Here is a 14,886-nt window from a genome sequence, read left to right on the forward strand (position 1 = left end):
AAACAATGGCTATATGCATCAATATGCAATCATTTTAAAGTATTATAAAAGTACTGCATGATTCTGTCCAACTGCATCTTGATGCTAAGTTAAAATATCTATACAAATTTTTGTTTTTTAATATGACGATAAAAACTTCAAATTATATGTAAACACTTTAATGCACTTATAAACCCAATTCAAATGTTTTTATTAATTTAAATAACAAGTTACTTATAGTGCAAACTGGAAACTGTTCAATACACCATTTAAATGTCTTTACATGATTGTTTAAACATATTTCAGTGTTTGGAAATTGTAAAATATCAACAGATGTTGCAAGAAAAACTCTGGGTGATGTTTTGCATTTTCCATCTTTCTAACGTTGAATCAGGAGTAATAACAAATTTCTTTCTTGCAAAACAGTAAAGAATTTAAAAAGTTCAAACCTGACAAAGAGAAAGACATCAATCATTTCTGTGTGGCAGTTTTTCTGGTAATTATGGGGTAATAAAACTCAAGACAAGACTCCTTCCCATTGCAAAATGATTTTTAAAAGCAAATATGCTACAAAACGTACACAGAAACTTTTCTGTGAAAGAAAATATAACATGCAACAACAAAACAATCACTAGTTATAGAATAAGCACGCCAAATAAAAAAAATTAAAAAAAGTATTCGGTTTTATTTAACAAGAGAAATTTTGTCATATGTCAAGATATTGCTGTGGGAAAATGTCAACACTTTTATGGTGATTATGGTCTCCATTTTAAAGCTGTATTGTTAAGTACTGTAAATCATTTAAAAAATGCTTCACTGATTGTGTGAAACCAGCATTTTTTACAGGGATGATGGCAGGTTAATATTTATTGTGAAAAGTCAATGCATTTAACACATGCATTTCTAAAAATACCCATTGTTGATTTGTTATTGACATTGTAATTATGATTATTGATGTTGTTTGAAGCAATACATATGACTTTAGTGAAACTAGACTTTAGATTCCGTCTAGTTGTAACAGTTGTAATTACAGAAACTGCGATCATAAAACATGAGCAGAATGAATTTCGCTGAAAAAGCTGTTCTGAAGCAAACTTGTATTTCCCAAACGTTAATTGGCATGAAAGAAATGTTACACTTGCTTTCATGTGTTTTAATGCTGAGAAAAATAATGGTTACTTTTGGCAAACTGATTAAATAATAATAATAATAATAATAATAATAATAATAATAATAATAATAATAATAATAATAATAATAATAATACAGTATGTTACAACTTTGTTTGAATTGCTATATGAGTTGCTAATTCTAACTCAGGGTAATACAGCACTCGTCATTGTCATTACTGTACTTGTACAATGACAGGACATAATATTTAAAAAGTAGTACTAGTTACTGCATTCTTATACATCTAGTAATATGTTTAAAAATGAGATACTCATAATATGTAATGGCAGTGTATTAAATCAGTAGCAACCAGAGCCTCTCAGATGCAAAACATTGGTCCACCAAAAGCATTCTAACATGTTAATCCACTATTGATCATTAGACATGTGGCATCTATCATTATTTCATTCATTTATCTAAGTATTTTGTGCATTTTTGAAATATACTGAAACCAAACCTTGGAATATACCACATCACCAATGGACACATAGTGGGGATTATGCTAATTGTGATTGAGTGTGCATTTGTGCCATATTTAATTGACTGGAATTAATTAACATACTTTTTAAATTATTAAATCTGATGTTTACAAAACATTTTGTGAATCTGAAGGAGAGTTTTCAAGAAGCCGTATTACAGTTTTCCTTGATTGCTTTGACCTGGTTAAATAAACTAGGATCCACTTAGTTTTCATCATCACTATCCAAGCAGAGCAGAAGACACGTCTTGCAAATGTGTAAACCCTTTCTCATTGGTCTGACGCGTTTTTTAACATGGTTGTCATTCAAGCAGACAAAACTCCATTGTTTTAGACGTGAAAATCAAACAGAAACCATCTATTCCTACCTATTACGAATTACCAACATCAATAAGAAATCACGGAAACACCTGTGTGACGCTTCTTCACACAAATCTTCAATTGGCAATCAGTTTGCAAATTTTAATAACAAAAAAGACGCCAGATCTGTGTTATTCTGTGTGAGCATGGATGGAGGATGTCAATAGTAGCTATGCCTCATACTCCAATAGATTGTACTGTAGCTTGCTTTACATGTATTTTTTGTAATATTTACAGTATTTCAGTTTTCAGCCACAGTTTGAGAAAAAAATAGGCATGGATTCAATAAAAGTTGTATAAAAGCATTTCTTATTTCGGATCTAATTCTTTGCAAAAAGGCAAATTTGACAAAGCCTATATTTAAAAACACAAATGGCACTTGCAATAAGTTACAAGCAATAGTGCACTGATTCATTCTTGTGCAATGACTGATTGAAAGAGCTCATATACTTGTTTGCAAATTGTGTTATTTGAAGGCAAAATTTGATTTTGTTACATATTTTACATTTTTCTGCATGGCTAGAGCCTTTTGCAAACAAAATGTGGTATTTTGACCATGAGTGCCACTGCTTAGGCCTATGTGTTGACCATTTTGACAAAGTGGAGATTCAGTTGACGGCTGCGTCAAAGCAATCAAGAAAAACTGTAATTACGTCGATGAAAATAAGAGCAGAAAATGTTTGTTGACGACCTGTTTTTCAAGATGAAAAAAATTAGTGACATTAGATACTAACAGTGACTATATTAGCATGCAATATTGTTGATGGAAAAAGACGAGACTAAAATGTAGTCAAAAAGATAAAAACTATCCAACTTATTATTTTTTGTTATAATCAACTGGACCGCTGCATTGCACTGTTCATGGCAAAGAACATTTTTCATCCTTGTTTTTCATTGATGAAATTTACCCTGTTGGCAAAGTCTGTTTTACATGCAATTTGCTTAGAATTTACATCTACATTTAGATACGTTACATGAATGAGACCTATAGAAGTACATGAGTACTCAATTTAAATATACAGTGGGTGATATAAGTGTTGAACACGTCACCATTTTTTTCAGAAAAAATTATTTTGTTGTTAAGAAGATGTTGATAGCAACCAAAGAATTTCACGCAGTATATGCAATAGAAATTAAATGACACAGCGAAAAAGTCTTAAATAAAATAAAATGAAACAACACAGGAAAAAAGTACTGAACACATGAAGAAAGGGAGGTGTAGAAAGCCAATTAAAGCCCAGACAGCAGTTGAAACCTCTTAGTAGCTATTCATCAACCCTCTGCCCTTTCTTATTGTAAATGAATATCAGCTGCTTCAGTCCAAAATCTACATTTTCCATGGTGAAGATGAAACCAGGGTGGACATTTTAGTAAGAAAGTGATCCAAAACACAGCCAATGAAACTCTCAAATGGTGTCAGAGAAAGAAAATCAAACTGTAGAATTACCCAGCTAATCACCTGACTTGAATCCAATAGAATATCAAAAATAAAGATTCAGATTTTTTTGTTTTGTTTTATTTTTATGTCTGTATTGTTTATGTTCTTACTAAAATCTAGTTCAATACGTATTCTCCCTGCTGTATGTATATGTTGGTGATTATTTATCTGGTTGATAAAAAACATGTGAAAAGAAATCCAATGTGGTGTGGTGGTCTAAATATCTAAAAATAATTATGAAAATTAACATATGTACATTCAAATTACACTTTATTAGCAATAGCCCTCATGTTTTAGCTTTATTGAGCCTTATCTTAAATTTGTAGGGTATTTTTCTTATATTTTAGTGGTCTTTGTTTCAACATGCCTCAATTCGTTTCTAATCCTGATGAGCTAACAGGGGGAAACAACAACTGTCAATAAAGCTGACCTGAACATCTGAGATGGCCACTGTGTTTTTGAAGACGATCCACTCTACAGTCTCCGAGCAGGGCGGGGTGGTCAGAGAGCCATTATAGATGAAATACTTTTCTGTGGAACTGGGAAGGAGACCCTGCATAGTGAACGGAGAGATGGAACCACTCTTTCCTGATAAAAAAAAAAGAAATAATAATTGGCAAATGAGGTGTTCCATTATATACTCACTTTTATGGAGAAAGGAATTTTAGTTTTTTTTCTCAAACAAAGCTAAGAGTGACTTTGAATAAAAAGCTATTTGTCTGGTTCACTTTTATGGTGCTTTTTGACCTTTGAAAGAATTTGTTTTTATAAAAAATGTTGTGGATGAGGATGACAAATACAGTCAGGGGTTAACTTATATGTAAATAAAATATGTTTTTTGTCATATTATTGAAATTGTTAAGAGCTAAACAATGTAAGTCTTGAAATATAAAACAATGTCGAACATATTTAAACAAAATAAAATGATTTTTGTATATATTTTTGTTGAGGTTATTATATGATTGTCATTGTCACTAATCACACTTGCCAATCAACCGGACTACACATCCCATAATCCTCTGCATCTCACAAATGATGTTTATGAACTTTGATTACGCTACACCTGCTGCCCATTATCACAAACTGAATATAGCCATGTGCTTCAGCCTGTGTTTGTTAGCCATTGAATGTTGTATGTGGATGCTGTCTGTTCTCTTGTGAATGTGTTTACTGTGGGTTTTTGTTCTATCCTTTGTTTTGTTTTTCTTTCCTTTCACATAAAGTGACAGCACGTGGATCCGCCTCTTCCCCTTCCCTGGACTATTGTTAATGATATTATGATAGAGGATGATATAAAACTCAAACGGCAAAGGAAAAAGACCACCAAGTCTTACATGTATTGTTCATCTAAGAAAATAAGCCCCATTTACTCAATCTCGAGTTGTTTTAAACATGTATGAGCATCTTTCTTCTGTTGTACACAAAAAAAAGAAGGACGTTTTGAAAAATGAATCAACTGCTTGGTTGCCAGCATTGTTATAATATCATTTTTTGAATTCAACAAAAAGAAGAAACTCATTCAGCTTTGAGAAAATAATTTTTTCATGAACTACTGTATATATCTTGAAATCGATAAAGCCAGTGCAGGAAATTTTTCCATGCACTGCAAAAATATGAAAATTCAATCAAGATCAGTTTACTTGAACAAAGAAGTTAAGTCTTGCTCAGTGCTTAAAACAAGGAAAGGCAAGGCAAGTTTATTTATTTAAATAATATATAAATATTATTTATATGCATTTCATACACAGTGGTAGTTCAAAGTGCTTTACATCAAGAGGAATAAAAGATACAAGTGTAAGAAAATAAACACAAATAATAAAAATTTAAAAATAAATAAATAACAACAGATAAAACAGAAAAAAATGCATTAAAATAGTTTCAAGGATAATGAAAAGGAAAAGAAAAACATAACAACAAGAACAAAACAAAAACAAATATCTGCCAATAGCTGAGTTTCCATCACCCTGTGTTAATTCTAAGGTGTTGCATGACAAATGAATAATGCAAATGCTAAATTTTAAATAAAAACCCATTCAATCACAATAATAATAATAATAATAATAATAATAATTTTTTTTTGCTTGCTTGAGGTGGTTTTGGACTTGTGTGAAAGGGTTCATGTAAATAATGTGAGATGTAAACACATTTGTTGAATAAACCCCATTATGCTTCCCTGGTTTACTGTTGGTTACTTGGTTACCAATACTGCAGTTGGTGGCTCTAACAACTTGATGAAATCGCACCTAATTAGCATTTGGAATTTAAATTTTTTTGCAAATATTGAAAAGATTGTGGAAACAGCCACTTTAGTATGAAAGTTATTTCCTCCTTTGAAATTTGTTTTAAAGCCATCAGCAAATAATTGGTGAATCATCATTTTTTCAAGTCACTTTACTTCTTATGTATGTTTTCTTGATTTAGGAATCTTTAGATGCTTTTAACAGGGTAGCAAGACAAAAAAATGGGCAAGCACAACATTTTTTTTTTTTTTGTAAATTTAATTGGGTGTTTATTTGTGGAAATATGTGTTATGTGTATTACAACTTCCTCTCTATATGTTTCCTCTTTCCGGGGATACAGAATACCTAATGAATCTGAATCTGATTTAAGAGTATGGTTAGAAGATGCAGTAAATGTTATTTTATAATTTTGTGGACGGAATTATTTAAACCTAAAACTACTTTTTATAAAATGAATGGAAATGTATGGAGTTCCAGCTTTGAAAATACAATTTTGTAATGACGCCTTGCTATTACAATTCATTTAGGTATCTCTCAATATGAAGAACATGTTTCAAATGTTTATTTGTTGTTAAAAGTTTTTATAAGTGTTAAATACATTTACATAATGTGCTGAAATCCTGCTTCAGACTCAAAATGAACAAAACTACACAGTGGTGCAGTTGCTAATCAATATGGCCATGAATACATAAATACATGAAAATATTATGGTATTCTGCCAGCATGCAATAGGATCTGTATAACATGGTAGCAGACTTTGTCATAAATACATGTATAGCAAATATGAGTTGTCACTACTTTCTTCCAACGACGTGTCTTCATAAAATTATATATAATGTTTAGTCTAATAATCAAAGTGGCAAATCTCTGTTGTCTAGTTTTCATTGAGAGAACAATTGATGCATACAGCGATGATTTACCAATTGTATTTTTAATCCTGCCTTACACTGAAAACTTTGAGATTATGAGCTTTTAATGTAAACATGAAGCCTGTACATACCATAACGGCTGACGCTGTTGACTGCATCAATTATAGCTGTATAGTTGACATTATCCTCAGTGCTTGTCTGTGGCGAGGAAAACAAATTAGAGAAATAGTTAGCAGCAGTTACAAAGTAATAATATAAAACAATACACGATAAACTATGTTGGAATATGGTAGCCATGAACATCCATCATTGATTTTTGTATTTTATTATAATGTCAATATAATGTATATATTATAATGTCAATGGCTACATTTACCACCATACATCAAAATGTCTAAAAGAAATTAATATAGACTTGGATCTCCTTGAGGGTAATTTAAATTTTACATTTAGGAATCGTAGAAATCCTGTAGGCTTACATTTTTCCAGCATTCAGAGCGAAATATAATATTCATTTATTTATTTTCTTTCGGCTTATTCCCTTTATTAATCTATAGTCGCCACAGCAGAATGAACCGCCAACTTATACAGCACAGGTTTTATGCAGTGGATGCCCTTCCAGCTGCAACCCATCACTGAGAAACACCCATACATACTCAATCACACACTACAACCAATTTAGCTTACCCAATTCACCTATACAGAATATAATATAAATCATAAAATATATTTAACAAAATGAATAGACGGAAAGTTATAGCAACCATTTATACACTCAAAAACTCTCGGATGGTACCTTTTTAAAAGGTACTTTTTGTTTCTAACAGGTCTAACAGGCGCTTGAAGGTGCATATTAATACAAAACAGTACAAATGTATACCTCCTAGTATATTAAAGGTTAGAAAGTGAATCTTAAAATGTACAAAAGTGCACCCTAAAGGTACTAATGTACCACTGTAAAGTACAAATGTGTACCTCTTGAAAAGGTACCGCCCCAGCAACAGATTTTGTACTTTTGTTTCTGAGAGTTTATTGTATAATTACAGAATACACACAAATTGGAATGCTCTTCATTATACAGCAACATAATAATTGGCCATCTAACCTTCTTTGTGACCAAAAGAATGTGAACACCCAAATTCTGTGTGCTTATTAGCTTTTTCAGCTTTTTTTTTTCTCTCTCAGGTTTGATTCAAGATTTTTTGTTTTTGTCAAAAGAAAAAATCAGATTTTGCCGCCTCGCATTTAACCACATATATTTGCATTCAAAACAAGACAGGTTCATACAAGCTTTGCGCTCCAAACACGCAGCATGAAACTGACAAAACAACACAATATTAAAGGTTCACAACCTTATATCATTGCTCATGAAATGTCCCAGAATATCCTCAGGGAAAAGCCACCATATTCTGAGGTTTAGTGACATTCTTACATTCTAGAAGTCCATTAAAACATCCGTGTGAAGATGAGAATTTCTGAAACTGTTCAGTACCTCAGGCTAAATGTTGGGCGGAGTGAGGCTTTGAAGAATGTCAAAGCCTGTCTAAAATGATTATTTCAGAGTGAAGTGAGGATGTTTGATATGAAGTATCAAATAATTAAGTTGGACCACAACAAAAACAGCAATTAAACCACAATATAAAATGTAAAACTCTGAATCATTTTATTTTTTTGTTTTCAGTAAAATATGTTAACATAACATATTTAAGGTCCAGTGAAATTTTTTTAGACATAAGAATCAGTATGTTAGTTTTAAGGATATCTATAGTATGCTCCAGAAAAAGTCACAAAAGTTGCTTTAGAAGATATAAACCTGATTTAAACATTCAAAGCTTGCAGTTTGTCACTTCCACCTAAATAGATCAACCATTTTTTTGCATATGTTTTTTTTGCATATGTTTTTTGCTAAAATTTTTTTGCTACAACAATTTACATGTCCCACCCTCTTCAAGATGCTTCTAATTTGCTTTTCATTTTATTCACTACAGATAAAAACACTCTCAAACAAACACTATTGACTGTTCATGTCAGGGATGGGGGTGATGAAGAGGAGGCGAGGACCCAAATGCGGAGAATGAAGAATTTATTGAAAAACAAAACAAAATCAAAACTCAAATCTCCCCATGTGGGGAAAAACACAACATTATATTATACACGTAACTAGACAAGATCTGGAACTTGGCAGACACAACTTTAAACCACTGTTGTAGAGCAGAATCAGCAAACCTCGTACAACAGGGAAGGAAACAATCAACAACGGACCAGCACAGAACAGAGCACACTAGGAGAATAAATAGGAAAGACAAACCAATAAACAGACAGGCGGACAGGTGAAAATAATAATTACAAACAAGATAACAAGGTGGGTGGGACAAGACAATAGACGGGAGAGCGCATGACACAAAGAGACAATACAAGCCATGCGCTCACATAACACAACACTGAAGCACACGACAAGAGCACGTGACCACAATGTAAACACCGAGCCACGTGCTTTGACACAAGACGCAAGACACAAGCACACAATGAATGAAAACACTCACCGTGCGCTCACACATGCAGCATGCATGCTTCATCCCAGCGCCGACCAAAACCGAAACCAACAAGACTGAGACGCTGGGAATGAAACACCACGCTGCTGACAGACGAAAACACAAACACGAGTACAAGAGCGCACGCGTCTGAGGGACGCAGAGCGCGCGCGCGGCACACTCTGCGTACACCCACGACGGCGCGCGCGCACACAGAGACAGAAACAGGACCAGACACGGGTAGTGTCCGAGATCTGCAACCAAAACAAGAATTTACAAGACCAGAGTGGCAGAACCCTGACAGTTCATTTATAAAGGGGAGGAGATATTCTGTCGATATTATGTCGAACATCAAATTAAAAAGACAATACACATTTTAAAGCACTTCATGGGACTTTTATATACAGTTAAAGGGAAAATGATTAGCCCTCATGCTAAATTATAATTGTTTTAAAAATCTTTACCAAGTGGTGTTTAAAGGAGAGAAGTTTTTTTTCCAACACATTTCTAAACAAAAGTTTTAATAACTCAATTCTACTAACTTGTCTTTGCCATTGTGTCTTTACTTAATATTTCACTAGTTATTTTGCAGGATACTAGCTTAAAGTGCATTTTAAAGACTTACTCACCTCAAACAGCACAGCCAACGCTGTAATCTTTCCTCCTTCTCTAAAGGCCTCATCAAGGTCACTGAAAACATCTGCCTCATAACAGTATATCTGCATCTGTGCCCGAAACAAAAAACAGCTGATCAACATTTATATGATTTAAAAAAATAAAAATTAAGCACAAAAAAGAATTAGAATTAAAATGTAGGTATAATGTGCAGTCGGCCAGTAAAATCAAATCAAATGAAATATTAAATAAATAAATAAATAAATAAAACACTGGATTTTGTTATATGGCTATGCATTATCCCATTCAATTTAATTAATAAATTTAAATAAATACAAGTAATTCAATGATATGATTTAAAATAGATTGAGTACAATTAAAATAAACAAATACACAAATCTCAATAAGTATTATAAACTATAGAATCTAATTTGTATATTTAAAGTGATGTCTAATGTTATAATTGTAAAAAAAAAAAAGAGTTACAAATGAAATTAGATATTTTAAAAGAAACAAAATCTAAAAAAACACATAATAAATTAAATATTGAATAAATACAGACTGGAAATTAGACAGCTTAAATAAACATCTCAGCAAAAAAGCAAAATGAAAATTAATATTTTTATAAATAAAGTTTTTAAAATAAACTTTAAGACAGATTAAAACAAAACAAAATTAGCAATAAATAAATGAATACAGCCCAGCTGACTGAATAAAAGTGACTTAATCAATAAGCTAAATAAAAGTAATACTTAATAAAATATAATTAATATGTATTTAAATAATACAAATATATATATATATATATATATATATATATATATATATATATATATATATATATATATATATATATATATATATATATATGTGTGTTTTTTTTTTTTTAATTAAATGGTAAATACAAAATAACTATAATTTAATTTTAATTAAGCTAGCATGTTTTAAATGCAAGCGTGAAATACCTCTAAAGGGTATTTTTCTCCATTGAGGCCATGCTCTGATCCATCAGAAGACGCGTTGCATAGGCCCCAGTGGAAACTGATGCGTCCCACCTTGAACTTGGACCTGAGCCCCCCTCCACTCACATAAAACTCTCCTCCCACATCAATGGCCACTAGAAGAAAACCATACAGAAGAATTATTCACATTAAGCTACTACAATGGACACACCACATAAAAAGGCAATGATGTTCATTTTACTGTTAATTGCAAAACATTTTATTTGCTAATAAGGGATACATGTACTGTTTGGTGATTTGGGTATTTGGGTATCAACAGTGTAATTATGTAATTAATTACACAATTGATCCCATATGTAATAACATATTGTTTAAAATATAATGTAAGAATGTGCATAACACACAATAAATGGTATTTAACAAATTATTTGTTTAAATGTAAGTACATTGACCATAGTAAATGGGTCATAACAAGAAAAACTTTTTTTTTTGTTTGTTTGTTTGTTTGTTTAAGTGCTATAATTGGGTCCCTGGTGTATCTACCTGGACAAAAAATAAGCTTTTTTCTGCAATATGTATGGGAAAACATGCCATCCTGATTTCAGTCCTGTTGTGTAGAGCTATGTAAACAAACATCTATGCACTGTTCAGGTACACTTTCTGTTTAAGGTAATTATTAGTTTCAATAGTGTAAAATGTTTATTTGCAAAGGGCAGTGCATCAAAACAGTGGTAAGATACTAGTCTATAAGTTGAATCAACTTACTACTTAATTATAAAATTATCCATTAACCATCCAGAAACATCTTAATGCAGTTTAAAAGTTGTAACCTATTTCTCTACATCATCGTCTGACTGTGGATTAAATATGTAGGTCTTGCATTACAGACACTACTTGGAGATGTGTATTACATCTTATGAAAAGGGGCGTAATATGTCACCTTTAAGATCACTTGATTTAAATTTGGACCATTTTTATTTTAGATCTGCACTTCTACTACTTAAAACACTGTGCATTAGTAGTGTAATGAATCATAAATCTCACAATTTCAGATCAAATTCTGTTTTTTTAGTCACGGATCGCACCATTTTTCGGATCATCCAAAAAGGGAAGGAGACAAATGTCATTTGCTTTCCATTTATTACAAAAACAGTACTGCAAAACACTTTTGGTTTTACCAAACAGAACTTAGAATCTGTAATTTTATTTAAAATATAATAAAGAAATAATCAGCTGAATACAAATGAATTGTCAAATATTCAGTATTGTGAAAAAAATCTGTCTAACACAACTGTTGCTGATAATGCTAAATGTATAAATCTAACATTATAATTTGTACAAGCCATATTTATTTTTAGTCTGATTTTCAATAAATGAAGTCAGTTATTCACTCATAAACATCATGTTTCATTGCTAAGAAGAATTATTCGGTGGCATATTTTTGATGGTTGGTTGTAATTAAATAATGTAATTGCGGACTGCAATTTTCATGTTTAAACCTCAAGTTAAATGCATATGACAACGATTTTACGCTAAGCATCAGTGGTTTTTTCCAAACTGTACACTGATATCCCAATATATCTGTGTAATTTGACTGTTTTTAACTCAAAAGACTAAAGACAGAATCACTTTCTTGATTTTTGAGTTTTTTAACACAAATTGGAATACAGCAATTCAAAAGATTAATAAACACGTGCAAATCCCCATCATTTATAATTTATGTTGCATGGGTGTTGAGATCCTGATCTTTTAATGATTTAGCTTACACTGAATGCATTAATGCAGGCTAAACAAGTAGTGACAGAAAACGCCTTTAATAACCTAGGAAACCTACCACATTCCGAATAACCTGCTACAACTTCTTCCATCATCATGATATTTTAGAGGAAAGCCTAAATGCTTTCATATATGTGATTTAAATTATGCACAAAGCTATCTCTCTGAGATTGTTATAAGTTTAGGACTAACCTAGAAGTAAATAAAAAAAAATGCATTAGTCTAATCTGTGGGTCACGTGTGTTCCAAACCATGGTTTGTGATCTGTGGCATGCTACTGTTCATATATCATAACTATGAAAGAAGAAAAAATCTAAAAAAGATTTCTCCATCAATGCTGTTGAAATGTATTGTGGTCACTGCAGTTTAGCCGCGATACTTGAATGTCCAAATTCTTGATATTCAATACCATTTCTGATAACACGACGAACAAATTCCACAATAATAAGAGTATAGAAATGAAGTAATGAGGGAAATGTTTTACATCATGTAAATTTGTATTTTGTATTTTTAAATGTAATTTTTTTTTAATTGAATTTTAAAGTAAAGTTTATTTTTTATTATGTACAGTAAGTCCAAATGAATGCGATAAATTAGTAAATTTGCTAAATTACTGCAATCTTATCTTATTTTCTGATTAAAACAAAGTGTCATTGTAATATTATTATTAATTAATATTATCATCACTTCAGCAAAGATATGCTGGATATAAAAAGTAGCCTATGGAAAAATAGGAAAGGATTTTATTTTTATTATATTTTTATATATTATATTTTCTATAGTTCTGTGAATATTCTCTGCACCACAATCCTGTATGTGAGCATGTAATGCAGTAATTATTTTATATCTTTTTGGAATATTATTTATGTAGCATACAGTTAAAATACAGTTGGTCTTACCTGTTTTTCCATCATTCTTTACCGTAGTTGAATCTGATGTCTTTTCCAGCCATCCCTCTAATCTCAACTTTTGGAACTGAATTTTGACCTGCGCCAGGCTCTCTTCAACATTTATTGGGGACTGTTTGGCATTGTTGCATGATGGGTATTTCTTTGCCCAGTTATTTTGGTTTAGAGTTCCTGTGGGAAACAAGAGTTTAATTGGATAAATAAACCTCGTAAATCCTTACAAATGTCAAACGATGATCTTTGCATTGAAGCACTTAAAACAGATGCCTTAGTACAAACACACACACACACACATACACATTTTTCACATTCACAGACACACAGGTGGATGATTAGACATGCATGTAGTGGTTTGCTGGTGGGTTAATCCGAGTCGTCTCTTTCTCTCTCTTTCTCTTTGGAGGACCCAACGGCACAAAAACAAAAAGAATGAACCAGGGGCCTGTTTCAGTAAGGAGGTTCAAACAACTCAGAGTTTAAACTTGAACTCTGAGTTGATTTACCGAGAGATTAAAAACTCTGAGTTTTCGGTTTCAGAACAGCTGATCTGAGTTGGGTCAATCAACTTTGAGTAGACCAACTCAGAGTTAAGCGCGCACACCGTGACTTTAAAAAGGCATTATCAATGGAGCGCAGACATTACGAGTGACTATGGCAATATCTTATAAAAGAGATCACCATTTCTTTCTCCAGCTGAACTTGATGTTCTCATGCTAAGTTATAGCAAATATGAGTGTATATATTTGAAAAGAAGCAACCATCAGTGAAGAAGAGACAGTTAGCGCGGGAAAACAGCTGCTCAAGTTAATGCCTAATTTCACTTTTTAAGTATTTAAATATTTAAGTATAATAAAATAAGTAATGTAATTTGTGACGTTTATATTTTTTTTCTTAACTTTTTTATACATTTATTAGTTTTAAATGATTTAACAGTGCACTTGTGTCTGCCTTTTTTATTGATCAAGTGATAGAGGTTAATATAACATTTAGAAGGTAAGCAGTACTAAAAATAATTTTTAGTAAGAATAATAATCCCATTAATCTAGTTACAGTGCATGTCGAAGGTGAATTTAATTTAATTATTTATTAAAAAAGGATAAGCCATTCTAGTACAGTTCTTCTGTGACAAAAATGTAGGCAATAGCTATTTTCCATCCAAATATATTACATAAATTTATGTGCAAAACTGGAATATTGCATAGAAGATGCGAATAAAATTCCATCCAACGAGTTAAAGAGAAAAAAATGGTCACTTCCTGATTAAACTGGCACCAAATATCAACAGTAAAAACAGAATTTACTGTGGTAGAAGAAGCTGCGTCAATTAATTCTTTATTTAGCCTAATTAATGTACTTGCGCCTTGATGTCAGAAGACAATGCTGAAACACAATGAACACGTGGGGGCGTCTGAAGCCATGAGACGTGGAGACTCTTGACACGCACCAGACGTTCGGAGGTAATTAATAATATACACTAATACTGAAACAGTTAAGGCATTTTAGAATGACTAACACAATATTTAAGACATGTTACAGTGTGCTCAGCCTGCTGTTTGTCCA

At 31.9% G+C, this 14,886-nt stretch overlaps 1 protein-coding gene across 7 annotated transcripts in view; it reads right to left on the reverse strand.

Moving 5' to 3' along the window:
- Positions 1–14,886, reverse strand: part of ptprz1a (protein tyrosine phosphatase receptor type Z1a) — a 155,572-nt gene that overhangs the window by 65,718 nt on the left and 74,968 nt on the right. For all 7 annotated transcript variants that reach the window (XR_012400446.1, XM_073943220.1, XM_021470701.3 and 4 more), the window contains exons 3-7: positions 13,318–13,497; positions 10,646–10,797; positions 9,695–9,790; positions 6,666–6,732; positions 3,856–4,013 (exon numbers count right to left, since the gene is read on the reverse strand). Coding sequence is in view for 6 of the 7 variants with exons in the window: in XM_073943220.1 (XP_073799321.1) it covers positions 3,856–4,013; positions 6,666–6,732; positions 9,695–9,790; positions 10,646–10,797; positions 13,318–13,497 (653 nt within the window). In the remaining variant the exon portion in view is untranslated. The remainder of the gene's footprint in view (positions 1–3,855; positions 4,014–6,665; positions 6,733–9,694; positions 9,791–10,645; positions 10,798–13,317; positions 13,498–14,886) is intronic.

This window comes from Danio rerio, chromosome 25 (assembly GCF_049306965.1).
Source record: "Danio rerio strain Tuebingen ecotype United States chromosome 25, GRCz12tu, whole genome shotgun sequence".
NCBI lineage: Eukaryota > Metazoa > Chordata > Actinopteri > Cypriniformes > Danionidae > Danio > Danio rerio.